We start from the raw sequence: 25891 nt of genomic DNA on the forward strand, positions 1-25891 counted from the left end.
TATCCTTTATCCTTCACAGTTGAAATTGGCAGAGAAGCACGAGGAAACAGATATATTGCTATGGGAAGAAAAAATAAGACTCGCAGAAGAAGACGCGCAGAAGGCTTTAGAACGAGCAGAGAAAGCAGAGAAGAAACTAGCAGAAATAGAGAAGAAGCCCACACCTAAGAAATCCGCTCTCATGTCCAGGATTAACTATTTTGAAAGCGGCGGCAATGAGAAAGCGAAGCAGGTTAATGAGAAAGTGGAGGTTAAAGAAGAAATCAAGAATGAAAAAGAAGAAACTCAGGAGATTTTTGGTAAAGCATACTAATTTACTAAATATATTTATTTAGACACTTGTAAGATATCCACTGTTGGACTGTCTCTCCCACGGATTTCCAATATGACCAGTTGAAAGCGTTTTACTCTGCTATGGCCTCTCCACAGTCTTCTCTCTAGAACCTTAAGGCTTTAACGGTAATTTATTCTGCTATGCGGACTTACACTTGCCTATATATTTGTATGTAACTGTATTTATTACTATAACTATATAAGTATAGCCTAGTAAATTATTTATACATTTAGAAGAGTATGTTTATTTAATAAAAAAATTAAAATGATATTAATACTCTACGAGTAGAGAAATAAATTCTTAAGGTTGTAAGAAAAAAGTTTATCAGCATTATTTGAAACGATTTTTATTTATTTCATGATAAATTTTACAAAAAACGATGCGATTAAATATCGATACTGTATCGAGAATATATCGATATCGATAAAACATATTTTCTTTATATGTATATAATGAAAGTCATATATACGATTTCCAGAAGGAGTATCGTCTTCGTTCCCCGAGCCTCCGGCTCCACCGCAAGCGCCGCCTCCTCCACCCCCTGCCGCCCCTGCGCCTCCTCCTCCACCTTGCCTACCTCCTCCTCCTCCTCCACCGCCACCTCCACCTCCACCACCCGCATACATCCCAGCGGAACAGTGCGACGACATGGCAACACTACTATCCTCAAAACAGGGCACGTTGAAGAAAACCAAACAGAACGGAGGTAAGGATGACTCTACAGTAACTTTTATTTCTGCACCGATACAAAATACTCTCTCTGTCTTACGTAAATTAGATCCCTTCACAAGAATAAACAGCTTTTGATCATCAACATCATCATTGTATCAGCTGACGATCACTGCGAGGAATTAGCTTTCTCTTAAGACAATCACGATGACCATTCTTCTTGCACTGCTCACCTCCAGCGACTTCCTGCAATCTTACCTATGTGGTGGGTTTACCTAGTTGGGGCCAACTGACGTCGTGTCTACCAGCCCTCTGCATTCGACAATCTATTGCTACTTGAAACGTTACCTTGGTTCTTCTGCAGATCGCCTTATTTCTGGTTCAATCTCAAAGCAAAGCAACTCGACATACTTCTCCATTGTTCTCTGGGTAATCTTGAGCCTTTATAAGTAACTTTCGCTGGTCAGATTAATAACTGTATTATTACTACTGTCTTGAGGAAAGCAAACCTTAGAGAAAGAGAAAGAGAGGGAACAGCAAGACAGATGCGACCTTAGAAGATTAAAAAACGAATTAAAAGATAGACAATGCTTCTAAATACAATGTTAAAACTAAACAGGGTAGTTTAGTTTCTATATTAGGCTATATAGAATGTCTAACTCAGATTTCCCCAAACTTTTTTTGTGTCGTAGATCCTTTGCCATGTTTTTCCGTGTTGGGTAGACCCCCTACTTCCCTGATATTGATTTCCTGTAAATTTCTAACTGTAGTGAAGTATAGCGTATATTCAAAATGTATTGCGACCACAAAGCGAATACCAACATCCTACAACTTACACAATTTTATAAACATATATAATAATTTTTTACTTTATAGGTACTTTTATAAATAATGTAAATGTTATGATATTATAAGATAGTATGATTTAAGTAAATTGGTACTATCAGTGTATGTGTTGAGATCCACTATCGTGGACACTTATTTTCATTTCATGGACCCCCAAATTTTTTTTCGCTGACGTAGACCCCTTACAGGTTGTCATAGACCCCTAGGGGTCGATATAGACCACTTTGGGAATCACTGGTGTAACTGATTCACAGATATATGATTCTATAACAAAATACCAAACGACGCGGTAAATCTCTTTGGATATTCAAGAAATTTATGGTAGTTGGTATGGTGGTAATTTTGGGGTATCTGAAGTTTTAAGTGGATGACTTTTGAAATATACTGTGTCTACCTTTCCTCCAAGCATTCATTATTGTGTTCCAGCTAGTTAAGTGTTGTTTTTAAAATTGTCTAAACCTATTAAACACTCACAACTCTAAAACATGATGACCGGAAGAAAGGAATATCTCGGCCATCATGCAAGACGAAGGGGAGAGAGAATGCTTCCTCAGCTACTGCAGGAAGGTGGTAATAAATGCAATAGGTAAAAATAAAACGAACACTAAAATATAGAAATAAATGGAATATAGTAGTACCAAAAATAGTGAAATAAATAGTATAATATAAGATGATAATTACAAAGAAAATACGTGTTAAATATTTGAACAATAAATAATGTTGCAAAATAAAATAGTAAGGAAACCTAGAATGTAGTGGTTGAGGATGGATGTATGGCTAATGGAATGAAAGAGAAAGACTGGGATAATTGTAGAATGAAAGAAACAGTACGACAGATAAGATGATACATGAGAGAGGAGAATGATAATAATAAAAAATATGAATAAATTACTAGAATTAAAAAGTCCCTGTCCCACACGAGATAGGGGAACGAGAGGTCCCCAACAGCGGGGACCATTAAAAAAAAAACATGATGACCGTTTTCAAACATGTTTTCTTAAAAGAGACATTCGATTGTAGAATGCTCTTGTCGCTGGAGCGTCGGACGATCGCCTGTCAGCTGCGTTGTGCACCGGATCTATCGCTGGCGTATCCGTACATTCGGTAATTTGCGCGGGAACCATAGACAATGACATCCGGATAAATCCATATACATCTTTTTTTTTTTTCATTAAATATATGTCGCTAACTTTATTCATTGAATACGGTGATGGTGTTAATAATTTTGTTACATTTACCATCTCATCTGGTTGAGAGACCATCGTGTAAGAATTTGGTATAGTTTAAGCGTATAGATTACAATTTTCTGATCTAAATTTATCATAGAATGATGGTCTATATCTTCTCTAGACCCGATGTAATTTAAAAAGCGTACACAACCTTGCATGGTTCCCAGGAGCCACTTAACCTATAGTGCAGGGTGTGCAATGCACACGGGCGCCGCCATCTCGATGGCTCCCTGAGACAGCTAAGAGCATCGTCTTGGACCTTCATAGTACAACAATGATATGACAGAAACGGCCAGCCAGCTTGGTGGCGGTAGCTATCAAACGCGAGCGCCCTATGGGCGGCTTCTTTTTCGTACATCGCCGCTTAGTTTCGCAACAGAGATGTGCTACAGGCATAAAAAACAATGAGTGTTATTCTGCCGTTATAAGAAAGGCCGTAACTAAAACCATACTGTAAGCTATACCTACTTATAAAATAGCTTGTTGGAGTATGAAAAAACTTTCTTGTTACGACGGCAAAGTTAATAGTTATAGCCGCAGGGGGGCGGGGGGGGGGAGCAGGGTTTCATTGCACACGGGCGCTACACGAGCTAGAGTCGTCCCTGATGGTTCCTTGAAACTTTTCCAGAATAGAACAGCTATGCAAAAATGGTAGCAGATACTGATACGCTTGGCAATGACCTTCTAACATTAGAAAGCAGATGTATCTGCTTTTTATGACTTGTTAATATGTCGACTCGACTACCTTAATATGGTCATTTATCCACCTTGTCCGTGGAGATCTAACAGTTGCAGTACCTTTGTACACTTCAGAAACTTAAGCCCTTAGCGGCCACCAGTTCTCCAGGCATGTGATTTGCCCAAAACCATTTAAATTTGTCAATCCCTTCTGTTTTAATATATTCGTGTTTATGGATTTCTCCATTTTTGATTCGATCGAAAAATCTCTACCACTCTCTATGGGTCCTAAGTAATAAAGTTATGATGACTTTTAAGAAATACATAAGTGAAGTAACAATATACACAGATACACAAAAGGTAATTGATATCATGTTTGAGATTTGTTAAAACGTAACATGGGAATATCACTATAAAAATTGTGTGAAAATAATTTGAAAGAACATAAGGTTTTTAATTTAATAATGATTTTTAATCTGTATTCTAATCCATTTCTAACAAAATTGTCTTAGTTTTTTTTTTGCGATAATATACGTGGTAAAATCATCTGTTTTAATTTATAAATAAGATATATAAACTTTTGTTTCTAGGCGGCGCTATAGATGCGATAGTAGACCAGATTAAATGCGGAAAATTCCAGCTGAAATCAACGGAACAGAACTTCCTTGAGAAAAAACCGAAGGATGACCAACCTGAGGCCGTTAAAGAGATGCTGGCTATCCTCGGCACCCTCCGAAAGAGGAGAGGAGGGAACCGACCCAACTTTGTCGGCGACGACCCCGAGTCTTAGTTGTAAGTTTAATAAATATTTTTTATCTGTTCATTCCTACTGTCATTTTAAACAGTGGCTTAAAAGGTCAGAAACTAAGCCATTATATATATACAAAGAATTTTATAAAGAAATCATCAACAATAAGTCAACAATACTCTGGTCAGAGACCTTTGTCTTCAGAAATTTAAAAAACATAATGTTACTCTATATGTCAAATGTGACAGGAGCCAACTATATTTTACCGCTTTTTTTTAATGATACCCTATTTAATTGTAATAAAACTCAATATTAGTTACCGTTATATTATTAAAATGCTTGCCCAGTTGAATATTGATAATAAAATGGTATTATATTTTAATATTTTATACACTTTTACAATCATTTATATTTATGATTTGATACAAATTTATCTGTATCTTGATTGTGATCGCATTGCAATATTTTAGAGTGATTTCTGTTAAAAATATCAATACATGCATATCTTGTGAAGAATTTTTGGAATGATTTATGTATTTAATGATAATATAGCTATATGTATAATACTTAGTGATATAACATAAAATGCTTCATACGAAGACATATTAAGAGTTATTTTGAATGTATGTCCAATAAAACCGACTGCTAAAATTAAATTTTACATTATATCATAGTTTATATTTAATTAAAGATAATTGTTTAGTAAATTTATATAAATATATTTGTGAAAAATCTATTTTAATACATGGTAATGAATTTACCAAAATTAAATAAGTTTTTAAGGTGATACTAAAAAAGTCTTTTCGCGTTGTTTTTTATTTGTTTAAAAACATATTTACGGCCATTTTAATAATCTGTGTACGATACTTAGCGATAAATATTGCACATTGACCTTTGGAAAGAGACAATCGGCTTCGTATAGCGCTATCTCTGTCGCACGACTGAGAAAACGTCACATAGGTAGTGTGGGACAGAGATAATGCTCTAAGAAGCCATTGTCTCTTTTTAAAGGCCGCTGTGCAATATTTAATTCTGGGTACTGTATATCTTATTATTAACATTAGTAATAAAATTAAATATTAAGAAAATGTTAATATTAAATACTTATTTCTGGTTAAAGTGAAAATAACGCCGCGATTGCACAAATTTTATATTTTTAATATTATGATATTAAGATAAGTCGCTATTTTTCATATTTAACCTGTTAAAAGTTATATTTACTACTTGTTTAGTCTAACATTAGATATATATGAAAGTTTTGTATGAAAATGTAAACTATGTATATTGAATTGTCGCCCAAAATTATTATATATTTATAACAATATATATATTTATATTTTTTACACTAAATTTTCATTTATAAAATACAAAGCTTTATTTAATATTAAAAATTATTTTAGCTTGAAATTTATAAGAATTATTAACATACGCACATCATTTTAGAATTTTTTTAACACAAACTTAAATAGATTTTTACATTACGATGTGCTAAATATAATGACAAACTCATTAATCAGCACGTGTTTATATAGTTATATGTAAAAAAAATAACATAATATAAAGTTGCCGCATATCATTTACTTATATCAAATATATTAAACACGGCTTAAACTCTAGTGTTACAAAATGTTAAAATTTAATTATTAAGTTTATATCGATACCTAAGATGTACATCACTATGTCATTTTAATTATGACATATGTCGTCCATTTAATTAAAAGAATACTCCATTATCGGCCAATTAATATTAAGATAGAATGGAATTTTTACTTATTTTACCATATTTTTAAATTCACTACATTCTTTTTTGCATTTTCTTAATTAAGGTTTATAATAGTTTATCATAGAAAACAATTCTATGTTGTCTGTATTTTTGACAATGAGGGACGTTACCTATTTTATATGCTTTATAAAGCTTATTCAAGCATTTCGCTATAAATATATAAAGCATTATTTTCCTATAACATATAGAAATTAATTGTAAAAATATAATATGTTTAGACAAATGTTTCGATGTTCTATGTAATGTATAAAATATATATTTACATTTGGAACTCTATGTTAGTATTAAAATATAAGAGATGTATTTTATATTATAGTTAGATGATCTGAAATGTTACGAAAGTTTGTTATAGTAAAATTGGTGAATTACCTGTATTATAGATTATATATGGATACAGATAAAAGATTTCGAACTTGTCATTATTCATAGAGAATTGTATTTTAAAAAAAAAGTTACCGTCGGTGCCATCGAATTTTAACTCCAGAGACAATAATTAGCATCTCTTTTCATAGTATTATTTTTTTATATATAAGCTATATATTATGTTTTCTATTGTGAAATAAATGTAATACACGAATAAGGAAGTGTTTCATTTATCCTTTTCAATGCATGATATTGAATTTTTATTATAACATGGTTGACAACTGCTTCTTTTCTAAATTACATTAAAAATAAATAGTTGTGTAATTCTTAAAATATGGTAAATACATAATGCGTCAATAACTTTGTGTAATTGAGTTCAATCTATGATACCGTTAAATTCCACAACACATCTTAGACATTTTTTCAGTCTTAAATCTATAATTCAAAGTATATTATTAAAGAAATCTTTTTATAGCATTCAAGAGATTTTTATTTGATTTAATTTTTCGGACCTTGGTTGATATGCAGGGTTGATATTCTTTGAGTAATCATTGAGTTGATAGCTGGATTTTCTAAACAGATCACCATTCCTATCCCATGGTAGCTAATCAATGCTGACTGACATTTTAATAATGTTAAAAATAATTGATAATTTAAAGGTACTTATTATAATATTGATATTTATAAGTATACTTTATTTATTTCTATATTTTAAATTTGACACTTTCAATACAGATAACAAAAAAAATTCAGTCTAACAATAAAACAAAGTATAATAAAGCTAAAAGTTTTTATTGATATGTATATATATATAATTATAATTTTGAAAATTTGCTTGATTGCTAAAAATTATTAATTTCAGGATAAACATGTACCATTTTTCTAGCATGTGAACACATCCTTGCTTTAATAATCTTTTAATTTGTGTTTGTGTGTAAAATTAACATTCTAAATACTTCTATAACTGTAATACATAATGGACGACGCAATAACCAACACTTGTGAACTGAATAAAGCTCCGTTGGCTTCATTCTCTACAATGCTGGAAAGAAACTCCATCTCTGGTATGTCTCTGTGAAAAAACATTTTGTTTTTTAATGTGACACATTTACATTGTTATTGAGCAAATTTCTTTGATGATTTCTTTGAGTTATATATTTTGTGCCCCTTTCAATAAAATGTATAATTATCATTTCTTCAGTCATATGATGTCCACTGGTAGAAATAAGTCACCCTTATAGATTTGTATTAGAACTAGAAGGAAGCGGAATCCAGAGTCTTCTAACGCGCTTAACATGGTGTACAATATAACCATGAATCATTCAGTAATCCCTGGTATTATACCAAGTTTGTATTCATATAAATTTTTTATCACTTGTAACATCATATATATCTTAATAACCTATCTTAAAACATTTTAAAATAAGTCGTTTCAGGTGTAAAAAAATAAAAAAACAAAAATAATTTCAAATATTTATTATCATTTAGTCGTGATTTTAACAAGTGCTTTAAGATTTGTGGACGGATTGCTAAGTACGGAATGGAGTTAGACACACACGTCATTCGAAGTAAAACATAAAATATAATAAAACTATTAAAAACAAACCATTTTTTTGTCACAAACATCATTTGTTAATAAAAAAAATAAACGATTTAACGAAAAATAAACATTTTTATACACCTATCATAACATTACGTCACAGATAGAAATAACTATTTCATATATCATTTAAACAACAAAGATAGCTTTATAAATATATCCATTAATTAAAATAAATACAAAATAAAGTTTCTCTAAAATTACATTGTTTCAAACGTCAGAAATATGTCATATATAATTCATTTTTGTCAAATTTGACAGTTGGCGGTGAAAAATTGATAAAAAATATATTAGCACAGATAAAATATATTTACATTATTATGTCCCTAATAAGTTATCAAAAAAAAAAACATTTATATATGTATAGAAATTAGAATTATATGTAAAAATCACAATAACAAATTAATTAAGTCTATTAGACTTAATCAAGTACTACCAATATTATAATTATAAAGTTGTAATTTGTTACTGGTCACGTTATGTATAGCAAATATTATTGGTATGATTGCCTCCTCCCAAAACTCGACTGTGGCCCATCGGTAACTAGTGGAGTCGGAAAACAGAAACAAGAAGAAATAAAAAGAAGTTAGCAATATATAGAAAATAATAAAAATATAATTTATAATAATTACAGATACAATTTTTTTTTTTAATTGCGAACAAACTTAAGCAAACAATTCTACTGAATATGAAAGCACAACCTTAAGCGAATAACGAAATACAATAAAAATCTAATTTATACTTCTATTTACTAAAATACATTTGTACTGTGTGTGTATTAAAATTTGTATATCAAAATTACAGATTAATTTGCCTAGATAGATATACATTATATAGTGTTGTAAGCAGTGAAAAGAGATAATATATATATCAGAATCGAAAAGCTAAGCCAAAATTACTTACTATACTTATTACTTATGTCTCTTGAACTTAATTCTATATACTATATATAATTAATTGCATTCAAATTGACAATACAATGACATAATCATCACATTTTGTTTATTATGCTCTACTTTCGACGTTGATTCAGCGAGTTCGTTTTGTAATAGCGACATCTAGCGGCATTTTTTTAGTTTTGCAAAGTTTTTTAATGTTAATTATTCCGCAAGCATTGTAATTAATGTAATTTAATCTTAATTTAGTGATTGTTATATAGACATTCTAAGTAAGAATATGTATAGTGTACTGATATATAATAACAAATGGACAGTGGTCATATCACGCAATGAAATAATAAATTTATTTTAAAATTAATTTCCTAGTGACATCATTTTAAGAAATTCATGTTTTGTCTTGTTTGAAGCTGAACGCAGGCGTAAAAATTTCGTGACGTAACCAGAGAAATATTCCCGCCATTTTGTTATGTCATTTAAAACGTTGATAAAATTCTCGTCGTTGTCGTGGTTTACATTTGTGTGATATATATTTTTATTAACATTATATTAATATTGTAACACGCTATATTTATCATTTCATATATATATAACTAGAAAAATAAAGCTATTTTTAAATTATCTACATAAAAATATAATTTTCGTTCGTGTTAAGAAAGTTTTCATCTTTTGCTTATTTCATCTCCTTTTTCCCCTAAATTGATAAAGATAATAATATGATATGAAGAATAATATGATGATAAAGATAAATGATAAAGCGTAAATTAATAAATATAAAATCCTTTTCTTCAAAATTTTCAAAAGACTAAAAATGTAAAGATTTTTTTCTGTAAACACAAAATATACAATATTATAAGAGGGAATCAATTTGATTCTAGTTTTTTTCAAATTGTGCCTTTTTGGCTATGAATAAATGACACATCTAATAAAGTTCTCGTGTTTTTTTTCCGAAGTTACGGCTTCGCGGGCAATGTCATCGTAATATTGATTTTTAATGATAATGGCAACTAATAATGCCACTAAATATCTACATTTAAAATCAAACTAATTTTAACCTTTTTCAGCTTCGTAGAAAAGATCATTAAAAGAAAATGAATTAAATAGCTCCGTGATTAGATCTGTGGTATACATGCGGTTGGAAACTTAGTTTATTTGTTAAGTGTAGTACATATATTAATATAAAAAAGAGATAACTATAATGAATCAGGGATACCAAAACGAACTCGCCAATCTACCGAATCTACACAATAGTTCGAATCAAAATCCTTACGAAGAAAACTCGCGCAGGCGATCCACAACATGGCGACGATTTCTTGTCACCCAGTCAATATTGACTCTAGCTCTCTCTATGGCCTGATCGACAGCCAGCTTCGCATCTTCCAAATACTTCGCGTTCTCCTCCCGCCACTTCAGGAACTGGAAAGTCAAACTTATTATTAGTTTCATATTAAATATACCACTACCGCCATCTAACGACGATACTTGACACTAACGTTGAATGGCGTGAATGACCAACAGTAATAAAATTACAGTACAGTTTTCAATTTTCCTAAATAATTAAATACGTAAACATAACTTATAGAAAAATTGGTGTATTTCATACAAAGAATAAAAATAATTATCAAATGAAGCGAATGATACTTGTTGTAACAGCTCCTAATAGATACCGGACTGTTTGTATTTCGTGCTACAGAGAAAACACTACGAAGCCGAAATTAGCCGATTGTCTCTTTCCAAAGGCCGATGTGCAATATCGCCGGGTACTGTACTTCGTCTGCAGTGAGTATATACCCATGCTTAACATAATATAACCTATAAACTGTGATTATTTTGCCGCTTGCAAAATACATAATTATTATTACTTTTGTGCTGAATCTTTGACACTCAAATCAGCTTTGCAAAAGTAATTAGATTATCATTGAGGTCATAAGATTATTATTTAGAAATGGGTTTAAAAGTGTTTACTTGAGAAATAAATATCTGAAGCAGATCATATCGCGTCCCGTATTAAAATAATCCCTCTAATTTATACCTTATTATATTTATGTATATAACCTTGCTTGGGTCGTTAATAGTTTTTGCAGAAGTCCATCCTAAGTAAGAAAAGGACCAATATTTTTGAGCCACTATGTGTTTGGCACTAATCGGTGTAACAAAATTCCTGTAGATGCCCCATGGAGGGGTGAAACACGTGTTGAGTGATTTGGCGGTGGCGGTTGTGTGATTCGCATTGTTTGCCGCATAGGCATTTATCAGCGGGCTGGCGGGCGGTGCATTATGTTGCACGACTACTGCTGCATGTGCGAAAGTGGCTAAATATTGGTCCTTTTCTTACGTAGTTTTTATAATTTTGCAATTAAATGAAACAACATAACAACATCACTACCTACTTAAATATCTAAGTTTATAACCAAACATTTTAGTGTGTACCTATTAACATGTATTTAATTCTTAAATAGCCCCCTCCATTGGGGGCCTATCGTATCCCTATCTTTGGGAAGGACAGGGTTGTTTTATTTCATCTAATAATTATTTTCTCATAACTTTTATTTGCGCGCTCTTCTTGCATCCTCCTTATAATCTTTCGTACTTCATCTTTCTTTCCACATTTCTTCTGCCTGTCTCTTTCATTCGATATCATTCACTCCTCACCTTATTCATCAGTTTTACATTTCTTTATTTTATTTTTTAAACTTTTTGTTTTATATATTTTTCATTTTTATTTTGCTTTATTTGCTATTTTATTGTTCACAATTATTATTAAAATGCTTTTTATTAAAATTTATCTATAAGTGCTTCTTTTTTAAAACACTTTTACTCGTATCATATATATTTTATAATACGAACATTACTCAACAAAAAAGGCAAAACAACAGGATTTTTCAAACTGCATGTACAGCCTGTCAACATAGTGTTGCCAATTTAAAAGTCCGATATTTACCTATTTACTTTATTATTCTATTACTTGTACATATTGTTAAAAGACTCATATAGTTATGAGTATATAAGATATGAACGTATAACATCTTTATTTAAACAAAGCAAAAGTTTGTGTTGATCAAATAAAAATTTAAGTTATTAATGTATTGTTAATATTAAAATACCTGATCAAGCTCCTTCTGCGTTGTGAATTGATCGAGGAGAGTCTTTATGATATATCCCATGCGTCGACCTTGTGAAAACCTGTAATTACAATATCAATGGTGAACGTGCAACGTGTCATGTGAATGAGGAAAACATCCTCAAATAGCAAAGTGTTAATGGGCCAAGAATAGAAGAGAGAATTACTGTGCAATTGGAATTTGGTCCAAAAGATGGCAGTGTTCTCTCTGTCATAATAACACACCGCGATCGCAATTCCGTTTACTAAACGTGAAAGTGATCGCACGTAAGAGGAAATACGTGATATACGCCTTACGATTTTTTAGTTTTCATTTTGACTCTATGCCGTCCGGCGACACCACAGTGGTGTCGTCTGGAAAATAGTATAAATAGTTTTACTGAGTTCTGTTGGTGTTTTGTTTAGGTAACAATAAGTTACACACGTCAAATTGTTTTTTGTTTTTATAAATGCTTGTGCCCTTTCATCATGGCAGACGAAATAGACGACACGATTATTTATGATAAATGCGCGGACGTCTTGTCTGACGTTCCGGACGATTTGGCCGATTCGGAAGAAGACATCGGAGATTAAAAAAAGTGAAAGAGGAGCAGAATCGTCGGAAGATAGTTAAATATTTACAAGGCGAATACGACTTTGCATCTTGGAGACTGTTTTGCTTTATACCATGACGAAAGAAAAATACTGAATACCAAAGAGAATGGAAATAAATATATAAAACAAAAAAATATGTATTTATTTACGTATGTATATCTTCGAAATATCATAAAAGTAAGGGAACAGGGTTAAGAACGCATGAGAACTAGCGATGAGTTGATTAAAAACTAATTCATAATTTCCCGATAATGTCAAAAACGGCCGGCGACAAGCCAAGTGACCCGAATTAGCGCTGCCGGCGCCAAAGGAAAAATTTTTACAAAACTTTCGTTAAGATTAACAACCAACCATATAAACAGTAGCTCATTGTAAATACGACACCAATTATAAATTTTACAGAGCGTAGAGAAAGATATATGTTATCTGTGGCGTGCATATCGCGCACCACTCAAACACGCGTTGCCTAGCAACGAGCTCTTACCCACGTGACCGTCGATCGCATCGCGGCGGCGGCGGCAATGAAACGGATTAATGACAGATGGCGCCACAGTAGACGCAACAAAAGTTTGCATCGCGCTGTTGAGAGTCTCCGCGCTCATTATAAGTGCTAGCGGAGGTGCGGTCAACATTAACAAGAAGCTACCGAAGAACAAGAAGCTACAGTACTACGACCACTCCTATATATCTTACTGAAATGCTTGTCAAGTTTATTGCATGATTGGAGCAACATTACCTGCACAGGATTCGCTAATTTAATGAAATGAAGAAGCAATCGTAGCGAAGGACATTCCCACAAGTGAATAAACTCTTTAAGGTCGTCGGAAGACACTGGAAGCAGCAGGTCGCTTTGAACCGGTACTGTTTATAATCTATGGGAAAGTTCTATGTCCAACCGGGGACATCTTACGGCATAATGATGTTTAAATAATTTTATTTTATTAATTTCACCATCATCATAGAAATAAGCTTCTTCCCAAAAATCGTCACAATGAGTGATGTTGCGTTGCCTTAATCTATTCCCTGCGCTAGCTGGAAAGCCTTCTGATCTCGCCGGTTTTCGGTTGCACGAGTGAAGTTCTAAATCTGCTGTCACTTAGCTTGAGCTTGGTCAGAACCTTAGTTCTTCTGCATATCTCATTTCTGACGTGATCACGCGGCGAAGCCTTTTACATAGCCTTTTCTATGGCTTTTTGGGTGAGCCTTGTAATTTTATTCTTTATTATTAGGACCTAAATTCCTCAGACATTAGCGTACATTCCTTTATTTTTACATTTACTTTCCATAAGTTTCTAGAAGTTCCTTTTTGCTCAATTTATTGCATTTCCGAGTTTACTATGCTAAGTTATTCTAGCCTCTTCTTAAAAACCTTAAATTATATACAAGTAATTTTTAACATTACGATTCGAGCCTTTATTCCTTGATAATTAATTCTTCAACCATTGTTTCCTCACCATGAGAGATTCTTCGAATGATAATGCATACTTACGCCTCATATATATCAGCGATGCGATCGTATATGAACTCCTTGGCGATATAGTATCCAACAGTGGACCTCGTCACACCTGTGATCACCGCCGCCGCATCCTGCCGCCTCACCTCCGACCCGTCGGTGATGGCCCACTCCAAGTACCTGCAGGATATACCTCAATCATCAACCCTTATATTAACATTGCGGGAAAGTCTATGAACAATTTTAGTTCACTGCATTAACACAAACACAGTGTCCAGTGTGATGAGATATATTAATTTAACAGAACTTTGATAAAAAGAGAAAGCGATATCTTCAACCCTAAGATCGGTACCTTTAACCCTTAAATGCATGGACAACAACACAACCAATAACTACAATGCAGGGAAATATATATATATATATATATATATATATATATCTGCGGGCTGGCGGGCGGTGCACTTTGTTGCACGACTACCACTGCATGTGCGGAAGTGGCTAAATATTGGTCTTTTTCTTACTTAGGATGGACTTCCCGCAAGGTAACGCCTGATTCCATTAAACTGTACGGTGTGTTCCTTAACGGAATACTAGTATTTATCAAAGTTAGATAACTATTTATAAAAAATTAATGCACAAAGTGTGATTTATATAAGTTAGTACCCCGGGAATTGAACCCGCGACAAAACGATCAAAAACTCTTTATACTTATTACTATTATAATGGAAAGTTCCACTTCAGCTCTTGCCTGAAAAACCTCTAACAATTAACAATTATTTTGGCGACAAATGTAATGGTTCAAGTGGCAGCCACATACTTTTTAATATAAGTAATTTGTTAATTGGAAAATTATTATTTATATGAAACATACTGTGAGAGTATCCAGGTATCACGGGAACAAGCCAGAGCGTGGAGCAGTTGGTCCCTAGCTGCGGCCACGTTGGAAGCTCGACGCCGCTCTAGGGCGAAGCGCCATTGCCGAACAGAGCCCCGGGAGAGTGCCACGCAGTATACTGTTCGTCTCAAATCCAATGGAATACTGTGAACAGGAACATACACTGTCTTAAAGTGAACTTAAATATATATCAACTTCAAAATGTATCAACAATTTTATTTTTAAAAAACCATGTATAAAAAGTGAAAGAATAAATGTAACAAAACCGCAAGATGGCAGGCTCTCTTGTTCTTCCAAAAAAGAAGCGATGCTGCCGCAGACAATGTTTTTACTCATTTCAAAAACCACTCTAAACCTTTCTATACACGGGATAGCAAGTAATTGCGTGCACCACAGGCTGGTCCACCGCTGGGTCATAAATGCACGTGGGACTCCCTTTGAACTTAAAACTTTATATATATACCACTATATACTCTGAGAATCCCCGTGCCCCGTGATCTATATATGTTGAAAAAACTGTATATAACTAATTACACCTATCCCCCGATTTACACGGTACTTGTTTTACACGTTTTCGCTTTTACACGGTTTCCCAAATAAGATTTTTTTGTTTTAATAACCGATTTTATTACCATCTCTCATAATGTAAATATTTCTGCTTCAAACATCGAATCTGCACAAATAACTTCGAGTGATGAAAGTGAATTCGAACCTTCGATTTCGAAAAAAAGAATGAGAGTAATTTCTTTTTTGTTCTTCTCTTTAATGTATTGTAATTAAATAAAAAAACAGTGTATCCGTAATATATTAAATATTTTAACTTGTCAATGCATTTTATTTTTATATCTGTGTACACCTAAAAAAATTGAAAAAAATCACAACTGTTAAATAGCAAAATTATGCATTTTCTGCAAGTTTTTCGATTTACACGGTTTTGACTTGAAAATTTTTAATTTTCGATTTACACGTTTTTCACAGGAACGTATCTACCGTGTAAATTGGGGGATAGGTGTATATATAGAGGGATGTATTCACAAGATGTGTATGCAACTCACGGGTTGTCTTCATCTGGGTTGGGTGTGTTCATCCACCTGTCGAACAGGGCGATGGCATTCTCCTCACAACCTGGCACCTTCACGCGGCACGCCCAGGCGCTCGTCGTCACCTGCAAAAATATAATCTGTGTTACGGACCTTATTTTAGATTGGGAATTAATATCAAATTCTAGCATTCACAAGTCAATTGTGTTTCTCTAAATATGTAACTTGCGTTCTCTGTATTGACTGAAGAATTTTCTTCGGAAATACGACCATGTCTCTACTTGGAATTCTTCTTTCTTTTGTATCTCACGACGCTCTTACAATGTTCACTTTTAACATGTTTCGTGCGACCACTTCCTCATCCCTACTCCATATTGGCATCTTCGGGTTGTGGACCAGCATCTGAACAGCGGTTGCAGTATTCGCCACATCGATGAACCTTGAGCACGAGATTGTGTGACATGATATTACTACCCGCGCATGATGGACGCCGTTATATAGCCTGAGCTTCTTCATCTGCCATCAAAAATCTCTTAGGGAAGCCTATGAGTGATGATGATGGTGATAACTAAAACCCACCTGCATCCTGACGCTGTTCAGGTCGTCTCCATTCACGATCTTACCGGTAGCCAGTCCTCCGGCACGAGCGTACGTGTCACCTGTAAGGAGCATCTTATTTTTAAACGGTTTTATTTAGTTCGACCCGTACGGAATTTATTTGTTTATTTGGGTCAAAATTAGAAATTGAAATTTAAGCACCTTCCCGTTGTCAGATTGATCTGAAATTTGGTACACACATTTAATTTAGATGACAATACAATATAATGAAATCAATAACATTATAAATCTAAGATGGCCACCGATACAAAATGGCGGATTACATATTTTTCTTTAATCCCCTCAATTTGTGTATCAAATGAAAGGGCTACACTAGTAAAACACGATGATTATGTCAAAATTTAAAATTCAAGATGGACGCCGTTCCAATATGGCGGACTAGGTACATATTTTTCCACAACCACCACAATATGGGTATCAAAAAACCGTTTAACTTAAAAGTTTTTTAAATGTATTTATTATCTTTTGTATCAAAAGTGAGTTTACTCATTCGCGCGTTTTCTTGTTAAACTAAATGACTTATAAACATGTTTGTAAGAAAGATTTGATCAAGTTTTTGAGCAGTAAGTACGTGAACTTATTAAGAAATTTAAAAAATGCCATCAAATTGCACAAAACAAACAGAACTATTTATATTTTTTAGAAGACTGTCTTTTTTTAATTTTATTTCAATAGTTCTATTGTTTCGATGAAGTTATTTCTGCTAGCCCTAAGACTTTTAGAGCTTCGTCGGATATATGTTCACGGAGCGGAAATACAAGCATTTGTATTTCAGAACCCACATTTGACACTTCGATGGAGGTTGAGGCAGCTGGACCAGGCTTACCTGGTCGTGTACATGAGAATTTTATTTGCGGAAACTTCATATTTATACAAAACCTTCGTTACTAAATCCTAGAACTAACTTTACTTACAGAACCAATCACAATCCTTACTTTACAACCAATCTCATGTGTCCTTTGTGTGAGGGCGACAGAAGAAATGTGCGACAGAGAAAGGTGTATATAACGGTATATAGATGTACGAACGCTCCTGGTTTCGAAGATTCAGTAATCGAGGTCTGCTTACCTCGATTTATATTTAATAGAAGTTCTACTTCAGTCTTGTATTAACCGTTGAAAAGAAATGTTGTTTTAATTATTCCAAGCATTTTTCCTTTCAATAAGAAACCTAGTAATGCCTTAACGAATATATTAAAAAGTTGAAGGAGATGTTCTTTTAAGTTTTCCCCTCAGCAATACGTTTATAGTTTGTATGCAGCGAGTGCATGGGCGCCGGCGGCTAGGAAGCTGCTGGTCCGCAGGCAGTTGGGCGCGGTCCAGCGGGGCTTCGCGCAGAAGATCGCGAGGACCCACAGGACCGCGTCCCTGCACTCGGCCCTTATACTTGCCGGGTTGCTTCCCCTGGACCTTCGGGTCCAAGAAGCAGCCCGCTTATTTGAAATAAGAAAGGGTCATTCCCGGCAGGTGGTAAGGGACCGAGACCTGGAGGTACCGGTCAGCTACCTGAGACTACCGCACCCGTCTGGTCAAGTTGGTGTGGAGTTCTCCTGTCTGAGGGAAAGTGCGGAGGAAGTCCGACTTGCCACCGCGGCTGCCGACTTGGTAATTTATACCGACGGCAGCCGCATAGAAGATAAGGTGGGTGCGGCGTTCTGCGTCAAGCGGGGCGCCGCAGAGCTGTACACAAAAAAGCTCAAGTTGGGCAACTTCTGCACCGTATACCAGGCAGAGCTGCTGGCTCTAGCTGAGGCAACAGGGTACGCGGCCGGCGAGTCAGCGCAAGCCTGCGCCATACTGAGCGACTCGCGGTCCGCCCTCGAAACTGTCGCAAGATCGGACACCCTCCATCCCTTAGCGTTAAGAGTGAAGGAGAACGTGATGAAAGCGAGAGAAAAAGGGAAGGATGTAAGGTTGTTCTGGGTGAAAGCGCACGCGGGGATGGAGGGGAACGAGAGGGCGGACCAGCTGGCCAAGGAAGCGGCCCTGAAGAGTAAATGCAAACCTGTATATGAGGAATGCCCCATCTCATTCGTCAAGCGGCAACTGAGACTGGAGTCGCTCGACGAATGGAACAGGAGGTATGTGGAAGGAACGACGGCTTCGGTAACGAGGATGTTTTTCCCGGACGCCGTCTCAGCCTACCGCGTGCTCCGCAGCATCGAGGTGGACGCGGTCTCGGCCCAGCTCTTCACGGGGCACGGGGGGTTCTCTGAGTACCTTCATAGGTTTAAGCTCAAGGAGGACCCCTCGTGCTTCTGTGAACCGGGCGTGGACCAGACCGTGATCCACCTTGTGGCCCGGTGTCCCGCATTCGGGGGACTCCGGTTCGGCTTCGAGTGCCGGTCTGGGGTTCAAATCAGGGAGGAGTCAATAGCCTCCCTGATAGGCGAAAGTGTAACTAGGAACGAATTCCTCAAGTATTGCAAAACAATAATAACACAAGCAATACAAAAAAACAAAACTAGGTAAAAGAAAACAAGAAAGACTGAAGTAAAATAAATAATAACTATAAGTAAACAACTGTGATAACATACCTAGTAAATAAGATTTGTAAAACAAAATAAGAGGATGAAAGAAAGAAGAGTAGAGTAAAAGGGCATAAAAGAAAAGAAATATAACATGATAGAGAGAAAAGAATAAAAGATATTAAGATGAATGACAGATGATTATGGAAATAAAAAACTTTGTGAAAAAATATTTGTAAAAAAAGGTCCCTGTCCTAAAAATCAGACAGGGGTACGAGAGGCCCCCAATAGCGGGGGTCACAAAAAAAAATAATATGTTTATAGATTTATCTTCATTTTTATAGATCATGGTTGCACAGACTTATTAAGACTAGGGGCCACTCGGGAACTGATGGCGGGCCGGCCGCCAGAAGTATAGGTAATTAAATTTTTTTGGTTTTATTCTGGAATAGAATTCTATATTTTCTATATTTTTCGAATGTACGAGAGTATAATTTTTGCTGTCGGCGGGCCACCAGTATTCGACCGGTCGGCTGCGGTCTGTGCATCTATGATATAGATTGACCATTACTTTCAGACATACATATAGATATGAGAAGGCAAAACACGAGAGAATATATCAGTCTATACCAAGTCAGAAGTTAGAAGAACTTACCAATGAGTCTTCTGCCGAATTTCTGGAAGGCTCCGTAGTCTGGAGATCGCTTGAGGACATTCTCGATCTTCGACAGCGCCCGTAGTCCTGTAGACAGTGGGAGATAGTCCGTCTCTTTCTGGAGGTAGCTCGCCAATCTGCAAAGGTACATAACCTCAAAATCAAAAGAAAGAAGTCGTTGGAATCGTATAGTGCAAGAGCTGTAACCATGGCATTTGAGGATATGGTGATGATTGTAATTACTCTTATATTAGTATTATACGTATCTTTGTAATTTTATTGGTAATTTACTATCGATTTCGTTTATCAATTACAGCAAAGAAATGCGTTGGAAAGTTCACAGTCGTTTAACAAGCCATGGGGAGAGCTATATTACTTCTCAATGAGATCTAATACCTGATGAGGTAATCCTAAGACCAAGGTAAGTAACATAGGCCAGCGGAATACCCAGTTGAACTTGCAATGAATTGATCACTGTCAAGAAACCTTGGACCGGAGAGCAGAGCAGGAGATCAACCCACGAGGAGGAGAGACGACTTTCTAAGGACATCGGAGGAAGCTCGATGCAGGCAAGAGTGAAAAGGTTTTTTCTAGGCAAGTATATATCATGGTAAACCTTTAATGGAATCAGGCGTTACCTTGCAGAAGTCCATCCTAAGTAAGAAAAGGACCAATATTTAGCTACTTCCGCACATGCAGTGGTAGTCGTACAAAAAAGTGTACCGCCCGCCAGCCCGCTGATAAATACGTATGCGGCAAACAATGCGAATTACACAATTATCACCGTTAAATCACTCAACACGTGTTTCAAGCCTCCACGGGGCAGGAGTTATGTTACACTGATTAGTGCCAAACACAGAGTCACTTTGCATACGCATTTATCAGCGGGCTGGCGGGCGGTGTACTTTGTTGCACGACTACCACTGCATGTGCGGAAGTGGCTAAATATTGGTCCTTTTCTTACATGATAAACCTAGTCATCGCTTAACATCAGGCGAAACAGAGGTCAAATACTTTGCCTATATAAAATAATCCATAGGTACGGCCTATGTTTACCAGAAGACGTGATGATAAAATCAAATGATGAAGTGTAAATCTGTAGGACTAAGCGAACTTACTGAAGAGTGGTACTGTAGTCGAGCTGGTTAGTCCAGGCCAACTCGAAAGCGTCCGACAACAGCTGCACGCGACCCAGCACTGGCACCTCAGTGAACCGGTCGCTGGTCATCGCGCTCACGAGCAGCTTCCAATTACGCTCATCGTAATTCACGCGGTAAGGAGCTGGAACGAACCAGAGTAATATACAGGATGAATTTAATATGGCATTCCTTCATTCCCCGTCTGTCAGCTCTGTATAACCAATTGTAAATGAAAATAATGTTCAGACATCCACCATGATCCCTTATATGCATTCAAATAAAATATTTTATAAATAAATAACTCATAAATAAATAACTCGTAAATAAATAACGCGTAAATAAATAACTACAACAATAAAAAATTGATAATAGAATAATAAATAACTGCAAACTTTTTAAAATTAGATTAAGATGTGTATGCATATAGATTTATAGTTAATCGTGTTTTTTTTAATTGTTTTTACTTGTTTACTTTGGATATGAAACTGCGGCTCTTTAGGTCTATACGCAAATATTATTTATTTCATAAAAATAAACATTCAAAAAAATTTCTGAATCTATTGACGAGGTTTGGACACCATTTCTATTTCTCAGCCTATTGCACTTGCTTTTAAGTAAACCTCTCCCCCGTGACATACATCGTGTTTGTTGTCATTATGTCAACTATTATTAATTGTTGAGAAAAAAAATTGTGACTCTTTGAAAACTTTGAAATATTGTAAACAGTAATTTTTGGTTCTTTCGACTCAAAAGGTTACCAAACCCTGAACCAGCGCATGTTATAGTTGCCTGTCATTAAAATTGCAATCTATCCTGTATTTTTTTCTTCGTATTTAATACGATAAATTTTGCTGGCAGTGATAAATAATTAAAATTACAAATACGTATCAACTACCAATACTAAGAATGTCGAACTTTTTACCCAAAAAAATATAAAGATAGAGTGTGCGAGCAAACTTACCGATCTTTTTTTTATTTTTATTATTTAATGATCCCCGCTGTTGGTGACCTCTCGTTCCCCTATCTCGTGTGGGACAGGAACTTTTTAATTCTAGTAATTTATTCATTTCTTTTTTTATTATTATTATCATTCTTCTCTTTCATATATCATCTTATCTGTCGTACTGTTTCTTTCATTCTACAATTTTCCCATTTCACTTCATTCCATTAGCCATACATTCATCCTCAACCACTACATTCTAGGTTTCCTTATTATAAACTTACCGATCATGTCCGGATTGAAAAGTACCCACTGGTCCGGTGAAGCCCCGTGTTCAAAACGGTGCAGCGTGCGTACGCCCTCTCCTGAGGCAAGCCACTGCGGAGGCGTTGCCTCGTTGGATTCGCCCTCGCAAAGCACTCGCAGAGGCACCCACCACGATGCCTCCGTACTAGCGCGGGCGCCCAGCGCCAGGTATCGTTTCTGTTTAAACGTGAAACACTTCTGTAATCCTACTCTAGACTAAATTAGGCTTTTGATTGGATACACATGTATATAATCAGGGGGGGCAAAATATTTTAGTAGTGATTAAGTGGGTAAAGATCCAAAAAGGTGGGAAGTCATTGCAATAAAATATATGTAATATCTAAATATATTATAGTTTTAATAACAACGCGTCCATTTTTGTCAACTTTATACATGTATTTATTTTTTGTAATTATATATGTCAAAAATAGGTAAAAAGGTTAGATATCATTTGGTAATAATATCAGGCATGTAAGAAAAGGACCAATATTTAGCCACTTCTGCACATGCAGTGGTGGTCGTGCAATGAAATGCACCGCCCGCCAGCCCGCTGATAAAAGCGTATGCGGCAAACAATGCGAATCACACAACCGCCACCGCCAAATTACTCAACACGTGTTTCACCCCTCCACGGGGCATCTTCAGGAGCCACGTCCCACCGATTAGTGCCAAACACAGAGTCTCTGTGAAGTGGCTAAATATTGGTCCTTTTCTTACTTAGGATGGACTTCCGCGAGGTAACGCCTGATTCCATTAAATAAATATCAGGCATATAAAACGTAATTTCATTGCCAATTTTTTTAAAAAAAAAAACTTTAATTTGACAAGTTACCTGAGAGATGGTAAGGGACTTGTCGTTGTAGTCCCTGTTGACAGTGAGCAGGGGGTATCCTGTCTGCGTGGTCCACGTGTCCATGATCTCCTTGACGGTGACGTTCCTCGTGAGGCCGCCGTGACGTCGCGTCGCCGCTGTCAACTCCGCCCATAAGTCGTCTTGTTCCGCATTCGAATACGAGTGTTTGACTAGATAACTGAAAAGTGAATTTATTTTCATCACCAAACATCATAAAGACTGAACCATCTAGTTTGCAGGATTCTTCCTAGGGGCGGTAATTCTTAGAGTTATTAACAACTCGAAGTAGAAGTATATATATTCATCAAATTTAGCCCATTTCTATACAGATTTAAAACTATAAAAACAATGTTAAACAAATAAAAATCGTCAGCCAATAAGTCGAAAGTATTGTAGAGCGCTCTCTTTTATCCGATGTATATAAAGAATTGTATTTCTGCGGAATTCCCCATTTCGACGATGACGTAACGTTAGTCATAATACCGATTTAAATAAAGAATTACATTTCTGTGGAATTCCCCTTTTCGTTGCGCCGCTGACGATGACGTAACATTGCTGTCATAATACTGATATACTCGTAAATAAAGAATTTTATTTCTGTGGAATTCCCTTTTTATTTAACATTTTTTGAAGCTGAAATTAGCCGATTATTTCTTTCGAAAGTTCGATGTGCAATATTTATCGCCGGGTAGTGTACAATTCACATGACCTAACGCAACTACAGCGACAGCGTCACTGACGGCGACTGAATTCAAATCGTCGTTCGAATTTCGAAAGCCCAAGAATGATTTGACATAAAAGTATTGTGGCCGTAGTAGCCAACGATAGGGATCATAAACGCTATATACATAAAAAAAATAATTATTGTTTACTATCCCCGCAGACTTATATACTGCTAGAAATTGTTATGACTGTCGTATTTCAATAGAAAAATAAATATTTTTATATATTTTAGTGTGATTACTATATAAATAGTGATTGTAAATTAGTATAACAGATGAACAATTCAAACCCTTCAAATTTTAAATCTATAACTAATAATTCTGCGTTTAATTACTTTAATTTTAACATAACTTGAAAATGAAATCTGCGGATGTCCACGGCTGGACATAGGCCTTTCTTAAAGATTTCTTTGACTTTAAGGTCGTCGAAAGTTTTTATATTTAGACTTGTGAATGTTTTTTTTTTTTTAAACATTTTATTTATTTTCTATTCTGCTTGGAGTACTTACTTGTTGATGGCTTCCCTGAAGACGTGGTCTCCCAGGAACATCGTCATCATACGAATGATGGTTGACCCTTTGCGGTAAGATATCTCGTCGAAGATTTCCGATATGCGCTTAGGATCATCAATAGGCACAGAAACCTATATCATAAACATTTATTAACAAACTGTAATTATATAATAAATTAATTATTGTATATGTATACATTTGTAATTATATATATATATACATATATATATACATATATATATATATACATATATATATATATATATATATATATACATACACTTTTAAGCAAGTTGTTCACTATGTTTTACATATCTACGTTTAATTCAAAATTCTTGTATATTTGAAATATGCTAAAGGAATGGTAGCAAAATAAACTCACCGGATGAGATGATTCCAAGGCATCCAGACTGAGGACAGACATTATGTTATCCACGGCGTAGCTCATGTCAGCCTGCCATGTAGGCTCCACCGCGTTGACTCCGACCGACGCCGCGAAGGTCGCAAAGCCTTCGTTGAGCCACAGGTCTGACCACCATTTCATTGTCACCAGGTTACCAAACCACTGGTGCGCTAGCTCGTGTGCTATCACCTGGAATTAGATAGTAATTATAAGTTTACATTTATAGCAGAAGATTCCATAAATACTAATTTAAATCCTGACGATGTCTCCATGATCTACTGTTACAGAATAAAATAATAACTACAGGGTGCTCGATAATAGGTGTAAAAATTGTAAATGGATGAATCTATAGCTCTTTGACAGTAAAAAGTTTTTTAAGGCCTTTACTCCTATCTCGAATCACCCTGAAATATGTTACATTGACTCGTTTTTTCTATAGGAATGCGACGAGACAATAAATTTTATATAAGAAAATACGGCAGGATTTCAGGATCAGGAGAAATTTTATATAACAAACATCTTTTCAGGCGATGGACGCCCATTGCAAGGAATATGCCTTCCCCAAAAGATCACCACGATGACTGGTCATGTGCTGCCTTAAGCTACTTCACGCAACCTTAACTATGTCGTCGGTCCACATAGGGAGGGGGTGGGGGGATGACCCATGCCGCAAGTACTGGCTCTCTCTCGTTAAACATGTTGTTATGTAAAACTTGAAAGGTTTAGGTGCGAACACTTAATTTGAACGCGTATCTCATCTTGGTAAACTTAACAAACAGGCAGTGTACTACCAGACAGGAATACATTGTATTGTGAACTAGTGAGTGAAGTCAGTACTGTGTGGGTGATATTTAAGTAGAAGGCTTGAGGAGTGAAGTGTTTTTTTATGCCGTTGTCACTGGTCGTTCGTCTTTGGGATACGATTTGTTTAAGTAATGTTTTTAGCTCACGAACCCCGGTTTCCGTGAGCTCATCACGAAAAATCAAGATATATTCGATCATAATAAATTTCCAGGAAAGAAATGAT

The 25891-nt window shown here is 35.4% G+C and overlaps 2 protein-coding genes across 2 annotated transcripts in view; one reads left to right on the plus strand and one right to left on the minus strand.

Annotated features, from left to right (window-relative positions):
* The window catches only part of LOC137925914 (shootin-1-like), a 34916-nt gene extending 28058 nt beyond the window's left edge, over positions 1-6858 (plus strand). Inside the window, exons 7-9 of the mRNA XM_068769399.1 lie at positions 20-299; positions 813-1040; positions 4347-6858. Of these exons, the coding sequence (XP_068625500.1) occupies positions 20-299; positions 813-1040; positions 4347-4546 (708 nt within the window). The 3' untranslated portion in view covers positions 4547-6858. The remainder of the gene's footprint in view (positions 1-19; positions 300-812; positions 1041-4346) is intronic.
* A 1811-nt stretch (positions 6859-8669) lies between these two features.
* The window catches only part of LOC137925942 (aminopeptidase N-like), a 65671-nt gene continuing 48449 nt past the window's right edge, over positions 8670-25891 (minus strand). Inside the window, exons 8-20 of the mRNA XM_068769438.1 lie at positions 24844-25053; positions 24459-24592; positions 23207-23405; positions 22353-22551; positions 21108-21270; positions 19990-20126; positions 16829-16908; positions 16265-16374; positions 15186-15353; positions 14351-14494; positions 12251-12329; positions 10417-10562; positions 8670-8793 (exon numbers count right to left, since the gene is read on the minus strand). Coding sequence (XP_068625539.1) covers positions 8676-8793; positions 10417-10562; positions 12251-12329; positions 14351-14494; positions 15186-15353; positions 16265-16374; positions 16829-16908; positions 19990-20126; positions 21108-21270; positions 22353-22551; positions 23207-23405; positions 24459-24592; positions 24844-25053 — 1887 coding nt within the window. The 3' untranslated portion in view covers positions 8670-8675. The remainder of the gene's footprint in view (positions 8794-10416; positions 10563-12250; positions 12330-14350; positions 14495-15185; positions 15354-16264; positions 16375-16828; positions 16909-19989; positions 20127-21107; positions 21271-22352; positions 22552-23206; positions 23406-24458; positions 24593-24843; positions 25054-25891) is intronic.

Source organism: Battus philenor, unplaced genomic scaffold, assembly GCF_028537555.1.
Source record: "Battus philenor isolate CCGP_79_NKW_IND1 unplaced genomic scaffold, ilBatPhil1.0.hap1 SCAF_28, whole genome shotgun sequence".
NCBI classification, from domain to species: Eukaryota; Metazoa; Arthropoda; class Insecta; order Lepidoptera; family Papilionidae; genus Battus; species Battus philenor.